Source organism: Notolepis coatsorum (assembly GCF_963971535.1).
Source record: "Notolepis coatsorum genome assembly, chromosome: 1".
NCBI lineage: Eukaryota > Metazoa > Chordata > Actinopteri > Aulopiformes > Paralepididae > Notolepis > Notolepis coatsorum.
This window is the reverse complement of record NC_140165.1, coordinates 83,430,069-83,448,036: the sequence shown is the minus strand read 5'-3', so window position 1 is coordinate 83,448,036 and position 17,968 is coordinate 83,430,069. Positions and strand designations below refer to the sequence as shown.

The window sequence follows — 17,968 nt, the reverse complement described above, 5'->3', positions numbered from 1 at the left end:
CCCGACCGGTCCAAGTGAGACCCAGCTACAAGGAAGAAACGGTCTACACCGCGGAGAGGCTAAATAGACGACTACAGGATCTAGAGGACCTGCCAGAGGAAGAAGAAGAGGGAGAGGAGGAGAGTCAAGCCCGACAGCAGCACAGTACTCCACAGGACCAGGAGGTCCAGTACAGCCCAGGCTCTACCCCCGCGGCTCTGCGCTACAGACCCCCGACTCAATTCACGGGTGAGCTTGACGCACGACCAGCCCCGAGGAACAGCACCTGGATACGCGGGCCATGGTACCCAGCAGGTACCAGCCCACCAAGAGGCGTAAGAGGAGACTCGCCTAGGAGGCCTCTCTTCCAACGCTCACCGATGTGCCAGCCATCCATGGCATCATACATTGGCACACCGACGTTTCCGGACTTCACCCACGAGAACAGAGCACAGTACACGGAGCTACGAATGTGCTTAGAGACAATGATGTCCGATGTAGCTGATGAACCGTACAAGTATGCTATCCTACTGAAGCACCTCAAGGTGCCCCGAGCGCACAATATAGCGCTGGCCTATGCCACCTCTACTACCCCATACACAGCGGCTCTAGCAGCACTCGACCAAAGATATGGACGCATATGGGACTACGTAATACAAGAGATAAGGCATATTGACCGCCTACCCCCAGCCACAGACAATCGCTCACTAGATGACCTGTCTATCAAGGTACAATCCCTGGTAGGGATGCTGGGGGCGCAAAGAGAAAAGGGTATGCACGAACTGTACGCAAACTCTAATGTCGAGAGGATTTTAGAGAAGCTTCCGCCCGCCCGACAAGAGCGATTCAGGCGGCAAAGAGACCACCGTGATCCTAACGGTCCCGAGCCATCCCTCCTAGACCTAGCCGACTTCCTGGCGAGAGAAGTCAACAGCCTACGGTTGGATACGTTCATGCGGAGCACCCCAAGCTCCAGAGAGGGACCTAGGAGAGCAAACGATGGCCGAAGATTGGTGACCGTCATGCACCTATCAGAATCAGTACCGAGCAGCAAGAACCACAGTACCCCCTCGATGAAAGAGAAGTGGAAGATGGTGTGCCCGTACTGCGAAAAGGAACACTGGTTGTCACAATGTGACACGTTCAAGAAGATGACCGCCGACGAGGTGAGTCAATGGATAAAGTCCAACCGACGCTGTTACCGATGTGCGCGCAGTCACATGGCAGCCGATTGCCGCTTAAAGAAGAGGTGTAGTCGGTGTGACGGAGCCCACCTAGATGTCCTACACGACAGTAACAGAAGAAAGCCTGCACCCTCAAGCAGCACAAAGGCAAGTGTTATGTACATTGACCCCGCCAGCAGCGGGGGCGCCCGGGTGCTCTTAAAGGTGGTCCGCGTAACACTGAGTTACCAAGATAAGGTCATGGACACTTACGCCGTCCTTGACGACGGGTCAGAGAAGACCCTTCTCCTCGCGTCCGCTGCGGCCCAGCTGGGGCTGCGGGGGAGCGAAAACCAGATGACGATTCGGACAATAAGAAGAGATCTAAAGACGATAAAGGGCGAGAATGTCTCCTTCACTATCGCAGCAAGCGGGCAGCCAGAGAGACGGTATAGGATTACTAACGCTTTCACCAGCCAAGAAATAGGCCTGTCGCAGTACACCTACCCCATCGCCAAGCTGATGGATAAATATGTGCACCTGCGTCAACTACCTATACCGCTCATAGACGGTGCCACCCCGACCCTGCTGATAGGCTCCGACCATGCAGACCTCATCGTCCCGATAGACCGGGTCCACACAGGGCCCAGAGGCTGTCCTGCAGCAGTCGAGACCCGCCTAGGATGGACATTACAAGGCCCCCTCGCTAAGTCTCTTAACCGAACAGCAGCCACTAACTGCCTCCACTCCAGAGTGACAGAAGAAGACACCACCCTCCTACAGCATGTCGAGAGGCTATGGACACTAGAGACAATGCCCTTTAAGAACGAAAAGAAAGACATTCGTTCCAAGGAAGACATTTACGCTATAGCCCTCCTCGAGCAGGGGACAAAGAGAGTCAAAGTCAACGGAGTGATGAGATACGCAACTCCACTCCTGAGGCGAGAGGGTATGCCTACCTTCCACGCCCCAAAAGAAGCGACGGAGCGGTATCTATTGAACACAGAGCGGCGCCTAGCCAGAGACCCCGCTCAAGAGACGGTGTACCGCGCTGAGATTAACAAGCTAATCACAGCGGGACACATAAAGAAAATTGACATTAAAGAGGCCGATCAGACGACCGAATCATGGTACGTGCCGCACCACAAAGTCCACCACAACGGCAAGGATCGTATTGTGTTCAACTGCAGCTACCAGATCGGATCACAAAATCTGAATAAAGAGCTCTTGCCCGGCCCAACACTCGGCCCCTCTCTACTAGGCGTGTTACTACGTTTCCGCCAAGACAAGGTGGCCATCAGCGGCGACATCAAAGGGATGTTCCTGCAGGTGAGACTAGTGGAGGAGGACAAGCCCCTGCTGCGGTTCCTATGGAGAGAGAGGATCGGGGATGAGCAACCAGCCATCTATCAATGGGAAGTCCTTCCTTTCGGAACCACATGCAGCCCATGCTGTGCTACGTTTGCACTGCAAAAACACGTCGCAGAGGACCCAGCAGCTGATGAAGAGGTCCGACAAAGTGTAGGAAATAGTTTCTACGTGGACAACTGTCTGCAAAGCGTCTCGACGCCAGAAGAAGCCGAGGCCCTTCTACTCAAGCTCCGCGCCTCCCTGATCAAAGGCGGCTTTGATCTCAGGCAGTGGGCCAGCAGCGACCCGCAAGTATTGCGCAGCCTCTCCCCCGAGGACAAGGCAGCAAGCAGCGAGACCTGGATGGCGACCATCCCAGGAGAAGCCCAAGAAATGACATTAGGACTAGTCTGGCGCTTCAAAACAGACTCGCTCCATTATAAACACACACCCCTGACCAAGGAGCAGGGAAGGTCGACTGCACTACCGACCACCAGACGGAGTGTATACAGAACACTCGCCAGACAATATGACCCGTTGGGATGTATTCTACCTTACACCACCAGGGCAAAGATGATTGTAAGAGCGTTATGGGACAAGGACCAGGGCTGGGACGACCCCATACCCGAACACCTTGCATCCACATGGAGAGAGTGGGAGACGGAACTCAGCTCACTCCCAGGTGTCAACATACGCCGCAGCTACTTCCCACCCACAGTGAGGCCGGAGACGTGCCAGATGGACCTGCACGTCTTCAGCGACGCCTCCGAAGTAGCCTACGGTTCGGTGGCCTACTTGCGTGCCCGAGAGGAGGGAGGAGAAATACATACTGCTTTCATCCTGGCTCGCTCAAGAATAGCCCCACGAAAGCAACAATCTATCCCGCGTCTAGAGCTCTGCGCAGCCCTAGCAGGAGCGCAACTCGCCACGTTAATCCAACGTGAACTCACCATTCCGGTGCAAAGAACAATCTTGTGGTCAGACTCCACGACAGTACTCACATGGATCCGGTCTGATTCGTGCAGATACAAGGTCTTCGTGGGAGTCAGAGTCACAGAGATTCAAGATTTAACAGAAGTAGCAAGCTGGAGGTATGTGGACACAAAACACAACCCAGCTGACGTCATCACCCGGGGAATGTCCCTGGATGACCTCACCCGTCACAACCTATACAGTGACGGGCCATAGTTCCTCAAGCTCCCGGAAGAAGAGTGGCCTACACCCACCCCACGGGAAGCGAGTAAAGAGGAGGCCGAAAACAAGAAATCTATGTTCTGTGGATTGAACACACTCGTCTCCACAGACCCCGACATAGACGATTGCCTCACCCTAGAGAGTGCGCAGCTAAAGACATTCCTGTGGCACCACCCAGAGGTTCAGCTCACTACTGACATTACAGCAGCTGACTACGAAGAAGCAGAACTTCTTCTACTACAACGAGCCCAGAGAGACTCGTTCCCCGATGAGCTAGACTGTCTACAGGGAGCAAAGCCCGTCCCATCAGACAGCAGACTGCTCCACCTAGCCCCCGAGAACGACGCCCATGGTCTCATCAGAGTGGGTGGTCGTCTGCGGAGAGCTCCAGACTTACCGGATGACGTCAAGTACCCGATAGTCTTAAACAGCCGACACAAGGTCACAGAGCTGATCATAAAGAAATACGACGAGGATGTGCATCACGCCGGGGCAGAGAGAGTCTTCGCGGAGATCAGACGTCGTTATTGGATACTGCAAGGGAGAGAAGCAGTGCGGCGCTTCCAGCGAACCTGTCTAGACTGTCGTAAGTGGCGAGCGCAGCCCAGTATATCCCCCGGATGGCTGACCTACCTCCCTGTCGCCTCCGACTCGGCGACAAGCCTTTTCACTCCACCGGTATGGACTGTTTCGGCCCGCTGTATATAAAGAAAGGAAGAGGAACCGAGAAGCGGTGGGGTATTGTATTCAAATGCATGACCACCCGAGCGATGCATATAGAACTCCTTCCAACCATGAGCACAGACTCATTCCTTATGGCCTTCCGAAGATTCACATCGCGGAAAGGCAAACCGTCTATATTATTGTCTGATCACGGGACAAACTTCAAAGGCGGAGAAAGAGAGCTGAGAGAGAGCTTCCAAGCTATGGGCCCAGAACTTAAGACCCACCTCGCTCCATCCCAGATTGACTTCCAGTTTAATCCCCCGAACGCACCTCACTTCGGTGGAACTTGGGAACGAGAAGTACGTTCAATAAAGACAGCCCTGTACGCCGTGCTTGGGGCCCAGACCGTGGCGGAAGAAGTCCTAATGACAGTCCTCACGGAGATCGAGGGAGTATTGAACTCAAAGCCCCTCGGTTACGTCTCAAGTGATGTAGCAGATGTCGACCCAGTCACCCCCAACACACTCTTGATGGGGCGGCTGGACCCCGCGCTACCACAGACAATGTACAGGCCTGAAGAAGCGAACGGCCGAAGAATGTGGAGGTACAGTCAAGTATTGGCTGACAAGTTTTGGAACAGCTTCCTACTCCACTATCTACCGTCTCTACAGACCCGCCAGAAATGGGTGAAAGAGAGAGACAATTTGACAGAAGGAACAGTCGTCATGATTATCGACCAGTCACTACCCCGAGCTATGTGGCCGGCTGGCCGCGTAAGCAAAGTGATCACCGGTGCCGACGGAAAGGTCCGAGCAGCCGAAGTGCTCGTCCAAGGACGGATCTACACCCGACCCGTGGCGAGGCTAATAGAACTGCCAAGGCTCCCCGATACTATCGATGACGATCATGACCCCATGACTTTGTGAACTGCCCGACCCCTCACAACAGACATTGAGTAGTGGACAGTGCGGTTAATCTGTCTCTGCTTAGCTAATTAGGTGGGACTAATTAGGAGGCGGCTGTTACAATGGATCAGATTAAACCGAATATATATATTTATTGATTGATATATATTGCATAATATTTGTATATCGTTTGATATCCCTTGTATATTCCTTGTACATATACACGGAATATCCCTTTAGCCTAGACCAGACCATAATATTTCATTCTCCTATTGGACAGCGGTCCACAGGCGCCAGGGCCATGCCTCCAGAGTCAGGTTCAAGGCCACCGTCAAGACATGTCTGTACATGCCCGGCCTTGCCCAGGGATACGAGACAGAAATGAGGTTGGCACTAGATTGTTCGCCGTGCATATAAATATGGCGCAGGTGAATACAGAAGTAGAGTTACCCAATAAGTTGAAGCCTCACCCACGATACTCTGTGCGGTGAAGTATGGCCTGTTTGGCCCCAAATAAGAGCATTGAGACCGCGTGCGAATTAATAACTGAATTGTCAGAGTTTGGCGCTATACCGTCGAGTGCGACATATTTCTATTAAGTCAGTAATAGTCTATTTGTGTATAGTGTATCGTGCGGCTAAAGTTCTACAGTGACCAGCATCACCAACGCTTCCTCGTACCAGCTAGAGTGCTTATCCAGGCTGGGCTGCTTTCATGGCGCTTTCACCCGAGGAGACCTAGACGAGAACCGTGTGGACATGTACACTGGATTAATCTACCCGACGACTACATAGCCCTTTGCGGCTGGATTATATTTGTTTTGGTCCTGTGATTTATGGAGCGGAGAATCGCCGACGCCTACACGTGTGGGATTTACCCTGTGAGGAGCCACGTCGAGTCTGCGCCTCAGAGAGCCTGAGGCCGGCTAGCTTTCTTCACTGTGGAGCTACAGTCTACGGAGAACAGCTGTATTCGTCTGTGGATCAAGAGACTATTGCACCGTCTCCTGTACTTGGAGTCTCCTTAGTCATCGTTGACCAGACTCTCTACTACCGACAGATCCTCTACCCCTGCTGGCTTACAACCGGGGGGACCCTTCCAGTATCTCCCGCTATATATTACTAGTGTACCATAGATATAATTCCCTAAGATTCAGGTTGTATAATTACCTCCTGCGTAACCAGAGAATGGACATTCATTATTGATTTGCCTACGCACATTCCTTTGCCTTATAAGCGCATCCAAAGTAAAATAGAGAAGTATATTATGTACCTTTTGCTGCAATAAATACTTAATTACCACTTTGTGTGGAACCGATTCATTGTGGGAAGTGTTCATCATATTTATATATCATGTACTGTATGGCCAGTAATTAAAGTACATAAAGCGGTAGTGGTTTAATGATACCATACTTATCAATACAGTCAGGGAATTGTACCCCTCAGTTACACTATCGGTCTATCCTACATTACGCGCAACCAATGCGTCTGTGGAGTGCACTGGACTATTGAGAAACTATAGGAATTTTCCATTGGTTTTACAAAACATGTCTAGTGTTGCGCCCGGCTTTAGAGGGTTAAAAGCCAAATTGTATTTTTAATTTAGTTAATAAATGTCTCGTTGTAATTCCTTATATACTGTACCTAATGTAGCGCATCTTCTTGAAGCGGATTCAGCTTTTTTTGCTCCGATTTGACTTCAGTTTAATTGCATTGTTACTGTTCAAATGTGTGGTGCCGTCACAGTCATATAAGTGAAGATAAAGTTTGAATTACTTACTGAACTGGTGTTTTAATTTCATACCACACTGTTTGTTTGTTATTTCAGCACCAGGCGCTGTCCACCGACTTTTTTCATGTTGAGCAAGCGCTACATTGCACCTCACTGCCTACCTGTTATTCACTCTCAACATGGATAAAACAACGTATAATAAGCATTCTTTAGGTTGGGGGTAGTTTCTCTGTTTGGACATTATAGCTTAATATATATAGCCTAGTCTAGTCGGTCGGATATAAAAATAAAATAATAATAATACGTCCTGTGGGACCGCTCGTGAGTCGACATGGACGGCAGACAGTCGATGGTCGAACCCTGGGCCGTTTGGCTTTTGCTAGAGGCAGCTGAGGATGCTCAAGGCCTCGTATGGCGTGGAGGCTATGTTGACTCTGGTTTCTCTTTAATACGTATAAGCCTTTCACCTTTTACTAAAGACTTCCGTAGAGAGGAACACTTCAACGTTTTGTAAAAAATACAAAGTTAAATCCAAGCCAAAACTAATTCTACAACCAATAATATTCCAGAGTCTCCCCAATAGAGTGAACGTTTGCTAATTCATATTAAGAAAACTGCCTCGACAACTCTCTTCCTACTAATCAAAGGAAAGCTGCCTATTGCCAGCCACTGGTTTAGACCATGCCTGCTCTTGTAGGTCGGACGGAAGACGGTGTGAAGCTGATCCATGACATCAATGATGCTCATAACCAATGTGGGGCTAGAACAGTCGCTGCAACCTTGGCCATCACACCGAGACATCCACCACCTTGGCCATCACACCGAGACATCCACCACCTTGGCCAACACTACGAGACATCCACCACCTTGGCCAACACACCGAGACATCCACCACCTTGGCCAACACTACGAGACAACCACTCGGAGAGATAGGGAGAGGGGTTAGAGAGTTCCCGTGTTTGCAGTGGGCAGACATAGGAGCAATAAATACATGTAATAATAAGCATATATATATGCATACATGGTGACAATAGAATCAAAGTATATAATTTTTTTTTTAAATTAAGTAGTAAATTGAAGTAAGAACTACTGCAAGGGTTGGTATACAGGTGTGAGTCAATTTTGAGGCATAAGTTGTAAATAGGGCTGGGACGATACATCGATCCAGATCGATATATCGATCTATTATCAATAATCAAATAGGATCGATGCAACGTAAAAAGATCTATTCATATTGCGATACTCTTATTTTGAAAATCCAGCTAGTCATATCCGCCCAGTAGTTGAAACTCTGTGTAGACATTACAGGAGAACAGCACTACAGAGCGCCTATTTTGCGACCCGATATAAGTCTGTGCAGTTTTTTCCCCGCAACGGTCAAATGCATCTAACATGCTTTGCATCGTCGCCATTCCTTTATGCCCACGTCGCGTGGGCAGACCTAAATATTAACGTTACGTTAGCTGCTTAAGCTAACTAAGCTAAGCAGCTAACGGTGAGAGAACAGGAGAGGGGAAGGAGGAGGAGGGGGCGGGGGCATTCTGTGTGTGGGGACTGGGGACTGGGGGAGGGCCATTCTGTGTGTGTGCGTTTGAAAAGACCAGATGATGTCAGGAGTATATTATATTGATAGTATTTACTGAGGATGGACAGATAATGTTGATATTTAATCATGAATACAGGGAGAGGGAGGGGTTTACTTAAAGTTTAAGGCTCAATGTATAAAAATAGATTGTTTTTCATTTAAATGTCTGGAAGAGCTCAAAAATAAAAACATTAGAAGAAATATTTTGCCGGTTTCACCCGCGAGTGTTCCCGTCTAAACATGGCCTAAATGTGACTGATTGTGTTAAATGGGCACATAATATCGTCTCATATCGATCGCAGGCACCTGAATCGAATCGTATCGTATCGTGGCAGACTTTGTGATATCGGCAAATATCGTATCGTTGTCCAAAGAATCGATATCGTATCGTATCGTGATGGAACTGGTGATTCCCACCCCTAGTTGTAAAGCGCTTTGGACAAAAGCGCTATATAAATGCAGTCCATTTACCATTTAATATCTGATGGTCTTTAGATGACTAAATATAGATGACTACTTGAAATGTTATAGCATCTGAAGTATGTATAATCAGTTACCTCTGACCAGCAATGTTTATAGTTAAAAGACCAATGACCATGTTGAAGGGGGCATGGCCTATTGGGCTAGTGTTCCGTTTGTTTACATGGGGGGGGGCAGTGGCTCAGGAGGTAGAGTGGTCGTCTGGTAATCGGAAGGTTTCGATTCCGGCTCTTCCCAGCAATTTCCTTGAGCAAGATTTTCCTTCATAGGCATCATAGCAGCATGGGTAAGAGTAGAAGACATACATGGTAAGAGTAGAAGAGGTAAGAGTAGAAGACATAAATACAATACAGGCAATAAAATGATAGTACAGTAGAAAAGTAAAAATAGGCAATGTAAACTATATAATTTACTCTGGATATACGCATATGAGCAAGTAGGCAGTGTAATCAAAGTGCAGGTGAGGGTCTGTATGCCAATTATGAATATATGCTATGAGTGAATATATACTATGAGTAAGTAAAGTATTGTACGAAGGATTGGACGAGGCAGTCAGTGGTGTGTTGGGGGTTCACCCTTAGCTCCTTTTTTAGCTCCTTTTGGACAGCCATGGCCTTATCTGTGTCTTGCACTTGTCCTAATATACTGATCTACACTGTAGCACTCAACACTTTGATGAACATTGTTACTCAGCTGGAAGAGTTGTACAAAACTTGTAAGTCGCTTTGGATAAAAGCGTTCTCGCTAAATGACTAAATGTAAATGTGTCCCTTCCCCTGCCATGAAGGCTCTTTTTCCTGTTCAGTAGGTTTTTAACACTTTGTATGCCACTCACGGCTTTTCTCGCGTTTACCCCCCGACCGTTGAATGCCACGTCACGAGTATTCTCGTTTTTTTTTTTTTTTATTAGCGATCTGAAATCATATTGCATCACGCGAGCCTACCGTTGGAGATCCAGGGACCGCCGGCGCTCAGATGTGAAAAAAGCGTCATCTCCCAGATGGTAAATCACCCTTTTGGATTGGACTCAATGAAAGTGAATGGGAGAACGGATTTCTGACTCCACATTTTACTTCTCACTGATGCAGCCGGGGTCTACCAGAGTTCATTCTGGAGCCTCTGAGCCACGGCGAATATGGGTTATACTGTACACACGATGGATCAATACAATTATCGATTTTTTTGAATGGCGATCGGAAATTGGAATAAACCATTTGGATACCATCTGACCTCAGGTAAGGAATCTATGTTATCAGTGTTAGGATAATCAGACTCGTTTTTACGGATATATAAGCGTTTATGTGATATGTGATATGGCTGTTTTGACTGTAAAAGCCATGAGGAAATAAGAGCAGCGATTATCAGCGCACGGCACGAGCGTGCGTGCGCACACATATACTATCGATCATCTAGCTTTTATTTGAAAACTATTCATAAATAGGCCGACAAATGACAACGTTCTGGAATATTCCAGTAAAAGGCGATTATCATAGGCATGGGTTTTTCCCCCCCCCGAAAACTGGTGATTTTCAAAATGCTATCAAACGGAAATGAAGCGATAAAAAACAATCTGCCATGACAATGTTGACTGGAAAATTATTCTTTGATAAGCGACGGGCAGATTAGACACATAGCCATAATTTAAAACATAGATTAGGCGATATTAACGTTAACATTGGGAGTGGATGGTGGCATTCCAGCCGGTAAAAAGGAAAACACGGCTGGCGCTCAAAGTGTTAATGTCCTTATCGATCCAGGGTTTATTGCTGGGAGAGCAGCGTACCTGTTTGGTTGGTATGATGCTCTCCTCGCATAATCCAATGTAGTCTGTAGGGCTGTCTTAAATACTTCGAAGCTTCGTTCGATAGGCATGGGATTCAAATATGAAAATAAAATTCGATTATGTAAAAAAAGATTTTTTTTTTTTTTTGCAAAATCAACTCTGCCTCTCTTTGTTAACACTTTGCCGCCCAACCACGAGTTAACTCGGGTTTCGGTGCCATGCGTTGAGGACCAGAGCCACGAGTTAACTCGTGGCAAGTTGTTATTGTTTTATTCCATATTAATAAACGGATCAAGATCCCCCATCGACTCTGCAGATTTACCCGCCTCTTTGAAATCGGCGACATGCAATACCGGCCAGATCCTCTTAGGGGCGCCATCGCTCCACTGCAGTATCATTGTGGGCGAGTGGATATATATATATTTTTTTACAGTCTATGGGCGTTTCATTTTAGCCTGATCCCAAGCGAACATCCTGCACCGTTGATCACGGTTCGAAGCGCAGATTTCAGCCTGGAATAATGGGATTTATGATCAGCCAATGGACATATCGATCTACCAGATGCCAATGAATAATGGGGAAATGCTGCCGGCGATCACATGGGCTGACAGTAGGACCCTCTTCACCCAAATTACAGCCGGATCAGACATTGTAGTAAAACGCAAGCAATCGATCAGTGAATGTGGCTACTTGCACGGACACACTATTGCTAATCAATAATACTAATCGGCGTCCCCCGTCACTCCCATTTCATCCATAGATGCTCTGTAATAGTCCGGATGATAAGCAGTTTGTTTTATTTCATTCGTATATATACAACAGAAATGCCATTCGATATAACGTTAGTAGCCTTTAGCCCTATAACTAGATTTCCAGAAAAAATATGAGACGAAAACTGCGATAAAGTTTATATTCACAACGCTATAAAATGACAACCAACCGATGGATTTTTATTTTCTTTAAGCCATTATGAAGGCACGGTTTATGCACTCAAGTGACAATGAGAATGGACAGATAGCAATACTATAAAGTATAGATATAGCTCTCCAAAAGTACATCGGTTTGTTTACAAAGCTTTGTCCTCCAGCCCCATATTAGACGGCGACGGCCGGTCGTCAATGTGTTAATTACAACAAGCAATGCTGTTTGTTATTTAAGATGAGGTCGGACTCGGCACTGACAGATTTGTGTTCATTGTGCTGCTTTTATAAAGCCTCAAATGACGGCTTACAATATTTCATGGAAGCAAAGTGTTTAGTTTGTCTAAGATTTTAAAAGGTTTAAACTTTACAACACTGACAAAGTTGAACAAAGTGCTGTACAAGTCCCACAACATAAAAAAAAATATATATACATTTTTATTTCTTTATTATAATATTTTTTTTATTTTACTTTTTTATTTCGAAGCTTCGAATTAAAATCGAATCTCGGCCCCGAAGCTTCGAATTCCAAAAAAATTATCGAAGGTCAGCCCTACTAATCTGTGATGCAGTGGGATAGTCCCTCGACGTCGTCTCTGTGAACCCTCTCGAACCCGTCCCACGTGTCCCAGTCTGTCGTCCTGAAACACTCCCTTAATTCCTTCTCGACGTCATCACACCATTGTGGGACGTATGATGCTCTCCTCGCATAATCTAATGTAGTCTGTGATGCAGTGGGATAGTCCCTCGACGTCGTCTCTGTGAACCCTCTCGAACACGTCCCACTTGTCCCAGTCTGTCGTCCTGAAACACTCCCTTAATGCCTCCTCAACGTCATCACACCATTGTGGGACAGACCTGGTGGTAGGTGGCTGTCTTTTGACGATAGGCCTGTATGTTGATGTGCAAGCTTCACCAGATTGTGGTCTGATTAGCTCTCGCGGTAGACAGCTCGGCCTGAGACTCTGTGCCAATGTCGGAGGAACAGATGGGTTCTTTAGCGGTGATGTGCATTACATTACATTTACATTTAGTCATTTAGCTGACGCTTTTATCCAAAGCGACTTACAAGTTCTGTACGACAAGCCATCAGGAAGGGCACAACTCTATCAGCTGAGCAACAATGTTCATCAAAGTGTTGAGTGCTATAGTGTAGGTTAGTTTATTAGGACAAGTGCATGACAGTACGGTTAGTTAGGGTTAGATATTTTTTTTATCGTTTTTTTTTTTTTTTTTTTCAGATAATGGTTGAAGAAGTGCGTCTTTAGTCGACGGCGAAAGATTGGACGTGATTCGGCTGTCCTAACTGGGGTGGGTAGTTCATTCCACCATTGTGGGGCAAGGACTGAGAATAGGCGACTTCTCTTTGATGACCCTCCCGGAGCTTGGATAGGAGTAGGTCTGAGGCGGCCAGAAGATGCAGAGCGTAGGGGTCTTGAGGGTGTGTAGTTAGAGACCATTGACCGGAGGTAGGCGGGAGCGGTTCCCTTTGCCGCACGGTATGCTAGGTCGAGGGCCTTGAAGCGGATTCGTGCAGCAATGGGGAGCCAGTGCAGGTCCCTAAGAAGTGGGGTGACATGGGCCGACTTCGGTAGGTTTGAGATCAGGCGGGCCGCTGCGTTCTGAATGAGTTGAAGAGGCTTAGTGGCAGTGGCCGGGAGGCCAGCGAGCAGTGCATTGCAGTAGTCGAGGCGGGAGATGACTGTTGATTGGACGAGGAGTTGGGTGGCTTCTTTTGTCAGGAAGGGGCGGATCCTTCTGACGTTGCTCAGGAGGAATCGGCAGGTTCTGGTCGTCGCTGCGATGTGAGCAGAGAAGTTCAACTGGTCGTCGAGGACAACACCAAGGTTCTTGGCGGTCGGGGACGCAGTCACAGCTGCATTCTCGACTGTGATTGAAAGGTCGGTTAGGGGGGAGGATTTGGCCGGCAGGTGGAGCAATTCTGTTTTGCTTAGGTTCAGTTTGAGGTGGTTGGACGTCATCCAGGCGGAGATGTCGGACAGACAGGCCGAGATCCGCTCAGAGACGTGGATATCTGAGGGAGGGAAGGAGAGGAAGAGTTGAGTATCGTCGGCATAACAATGGTAGGAGAAGCCATGAGACGTGATAATGTTACCCAGTGATTTAGTGTAGAGGGAGAAGAGAAGGGGTCCTAAAACCGAGCCCTGGGGGACACCCGTCCGCAGGGGGCGGGTGGCCGACAGGGTCCCTCTCCATGACACTTGGTAGGAGCGGTCATTGAGGTATGATGACAGCCATGTCAGCGCAGAGCCAGCCACTCCCATTCCTGCGAGGGCCGCAAGGAGGATCTGGTGGTTGACTGTGTCGAAGGCTGCAGATAGATCTAGGAGAATCAGGACAGAGGAGAGGCCTTTCGCTTTTGCTAAGTGAAGTGCCTCTGTGACCGCAATGAGGGCTGTCTCTGTGGAGTGACCAGTCCTGAAGCCTGACTGATTAGGGTCTAGGAGGTCATTCTGTAAGAGATAAGCAGTAAGTTGGTTGGATACAGCACGTTCAAGTGTTTTAGAAAGGAAGGAGAGAAGAGAGACAGGACGGTAGTTGCCTATGACGGTAGGGTTCAGGGTTGGTTTTTTTATGAGCGGCGTGACTCTGGCTTGTTTTAGGGAGGTGGGGACCACCCCCGAGTTGAGTGAGGAGTTGATGGTTGCAGTTAGGAATGGGAGGATGTCTGGTGCTATGGTCTGGAGGAGTGGGGAGGGTAGCTGGTCCAGCTGGCAAGTAGTCGGACGGTTCGACGTTACCAGTGTCAGGGTCTCTGCTTCTGTAATGGGAGAGACAGATGACAGAGTGAAGGATGAGGTTCTCGATTCAGCATTTGGAATGGGTGGGGGTTGGGAGAAGGAGCTGCGGATGTTCTCCACTTTTTCCTCAAAGAAGATCGCAAAGTCTTCGGCAGAGAAAGATGAGGGAGGGGGGGGTGGGGGGGGAGTGAGGAGGGAGGACATGGTAGCATGCAGTTTGCGAAGTTTGCGAAGAGGGTGGCACCAGCTGGAGTTAACAAAGACAACAAGCCCTCCGCCTCTCTTCTTGCCGTTTTTGTTTATCCCCGTCGGCGCGCACCACCGCGAAGCCCCTCCTGTTCAATAGTGCCGTCCGGGATTTAGGATTCCGTAAAGCACAGTCGACTAGCCTTCCTTGTACTCAAGTTGGTCGTTCACCAGGGCTAAGGGCTCGTCCGTCTTGTCGGCCAGCGATTGCTTGTTAACCCTTTCACTACCACACTACCAAATGGGTTAACACTTTCACTGCGACAATAGAGAAGGTTAACCCTTTCTGTCGTGTGGTAGTGAAAGGTTAACCTTCTGTAGTGTGGTAGTGAAAGGGTTGAGGCTTAAATCTCCTGTTATCCATTCTCCTCATTCAGCTCTTGTTCTCCGTCTGTGGATCCTAAAGTCGGCTGGCAGTTTTCTCGGTGGCGCTGCAACTCTGTCTCAAGAGCTCTGTCGCGAGCGTACACTGATCTGCCGGCGGTGTTGTTGTTGTCCATTGTTCAGCTAGACTCAAACTAACTCGCCTAACTCGAGCTTAACCCCGAACTGCTCCTGCACCTTGCACAAGTTGTAAAGCACTTTGGATAAAAACTAGGGCTGTCAGTTTATCGCATTAATTCGATTAATTAATTACACAGCAAATTATCGCGTTATGAAAATTAACTCAAAATTAATTACAAAAGAAATTAAAATCTTTTTCTTATTTTTTTAAATAACATTTCTTTTTAAATCTCATTCATTCCATAATAACGTAGAATACACATTTACAGACTTTTTTTTATATGGTCCATTTGCATGTTCTTGGTATCTGATTCTAGGGACATCTATGGATCTCAGGGAATGTATTCCCAGTGTCAGAAATATTGTCTGTTACTAGGCCTGAGTAAATTGTAATGAACCAAATGAGAATATCAATTACATTTTTTAAATCTTTGACTGTGAATAACACTATGCTCAAATTGACCAGACCTGAAAAATCTAAGCAAATGAATAAAGGGAAGATGATTAAACAGAAGGTTTTGTAGATACAGTACTGAATTCTGCCATCCGGACACATGCAATTTGAAATATGATTATAGAATATAGAATATCAGGCATAAAATGGTTATGCGATTAAAATGCGATTAATTCGATTAATTAATTACAAATCCTGTAATTAATTAGATTAATTTTTTTAATCGCCTGACAGCACTAATAAAAACGCTTATATAAATGCAGTCCATTTAATATCAGTTTAATATTCAGTTTGCCACTAGCAAATATAGTAGAAGGAAACTTTTTTATGGCTAATATGACGGCTATCTCTGTTAGCTAGCATTAACTTAGTTTGGTGGCTAACATTAATTATTGTAATAATCTTGTGTATCTCCAGCGTCTTCAGGAGTGAACATTCCCCATCGATGTAACAGCACCAAGCATCGCATCATCTCTCCCAAGCTGCCCCCCGCCCCCTCGTCGCCGCACCTCGACGGAGAGATGGGAGGAGAGAACAACCCGCCGGAGAGCCTGTCGTCCCCGGCCCCGGCCCCGCCCAGCCCCAGACAGACGGTGTCGTCTCCCTCCTCCAGGTAGGACCATGTCTCCTCTAGGTAGGAACATGTCTCCTGTAGGAATATGTCTCCTCTAGGAACATGTCTCCTCTAGGTAGGGACATGTCTCCTCTAGGTAGCATCATGTCTCCTCTAGGTAGGAACATGTCTCCTGTAGGAACATGTCTCCTCCAGGTAGGAACATGTCTCCTCTAGGTAGCATCATGTCTCCTCTAGGTAGGAACATGTCTCCTCTAGGTAGCATCATGTCTCCTCTAGGTAGGAACATGTCTCCTGTAGGAACATGTCTCCTCTAGGTAGGAACATGTCCCTTCTAGGTAGGAACATGTCTCCTCTAGGTAGGAACATGTCTCCTCTAGGTAGGAACATGTCTCCTCTAGGTAGGAACATGTCTCCTCTAGTTAGGAACATGTCCCTTCTAGGTAGGAACATGTCTCCTCCAGGTAGCATCATGTCTCCTCTAGGTAGGAACATGTCCCTTCTAGGTAGGAACATGTCTCCTCCAGGTAGCATCATGTCTCCTCTAGGTAGCATCATGTCTCCTCTAGGTAGGAACATGTCTCCTCTAGGTAGGAACATGTCTCCTCCAGGTAGGAACATGTCTCCTCTAGGTAGGAACATGTCTCCTCTAGGTAGGAACATGTCTCCTCTAGGTAGCATCATGTCTCCTCTAGGTAGGAACATGTCTCCTGTAGGAACATGTCTCCTCTAGGTAGGAACATGTCCCTTCTAGGTAGGAAGATGTCTCCTCACCTTGTCTCCTCTAGGTAGGAACATGTCTCCTCTAGGTAGCATCATGTCTCCTCTAGGTAGGAACATGTCCCCTCTAGGTAGGAAGATGTCTCCTCACCTTGTCTCCTCTAGGTAGGAACATGTCTCCTCTAGGTAGGAACATGTCTCCTCTAGGTAGGAACATGTCTCTAGGTAGCATCATGTCTCCTCTAGGTAGCATCATGTCTCCTCTAGGTAGGAACATGTCTCCTCTAGGTAGAAACATGTCTCCTCTAGGTAGCATCATGTCTCCTCTAGGTAGGAACATATCTCCTCTAGGTAGGAACATGTCTCCTCTAGGTAGCATCATGTCTCCTCTAGGTAGGAACATGTCTCCTCTAGGTAGAACCTTGTCTCCTCTAGGTAGCATCATGTCTCCTCTAGGTAGCATCATGTCTCCTCTAGGTAGAACCATGTCTCCTCTAGGTAGCATCATGTCTCCTCTAGGTAGGAACATGTCTCCTCCAGGTAGCATCATGTCTCCTCTAGGTAGGAACATGTCTCCTCTAGGTAGCATCATGTATCCTCTAGGTAGCATCATGTCTCCTCTAGGTAGGAACATGTCTCCTCTAGGTAGGAACATGTCTCCTCTAGGTAGCATCATGTCTCCTCTAGGTAGCATCATGTCTCCTCTAGGTAGGAACATGTCTCCTCTAGGTAGAAACATGTCTCCTCTAGGTAGCATCATGTCTCCTCTAGGTAGGAACATGTCTCCTCTAGGTAGGAACATGTCTCCTCTAGGTAGCATCATGTATCCTCTAGGTAGCATCATGTCTCCTCTAGGTAGGAACATGTCTCCTCTAGGTAGGAACATGTCTCCTCTAGGTAGCATCATGTCTCCTCCAGGTAGGAACATGTCTCCTCTAGGTAGGAACATGTC

General features: G+C 47.5%; 1 protein-coding gene across 3 annotated transcripts in view; it reads left to right on the top strand.

The window, feature by feature from the left end:
* Window positions 1-17,968, top strand: part of camta2 (calmodulin binding transcription activator 2) — a 208,073-nt gene that overhangs the window by 43,962 nt on the left and 146,143 nt on the right. For all 3 annotated transcript variants that reach the window (XM_084332709.1, XM_084332710.1, XM_084332708.1), the window contains exon 9: window positions 16,140-16,335. In XM_084332709.1, the coding sequence (XP_084188835.1) occupies window positions 16,140-16,335 (196 nt within the window). The remainder of the gene's footprint in view (window positions 1-16,139; window positions 16,336-17,968) is intronic.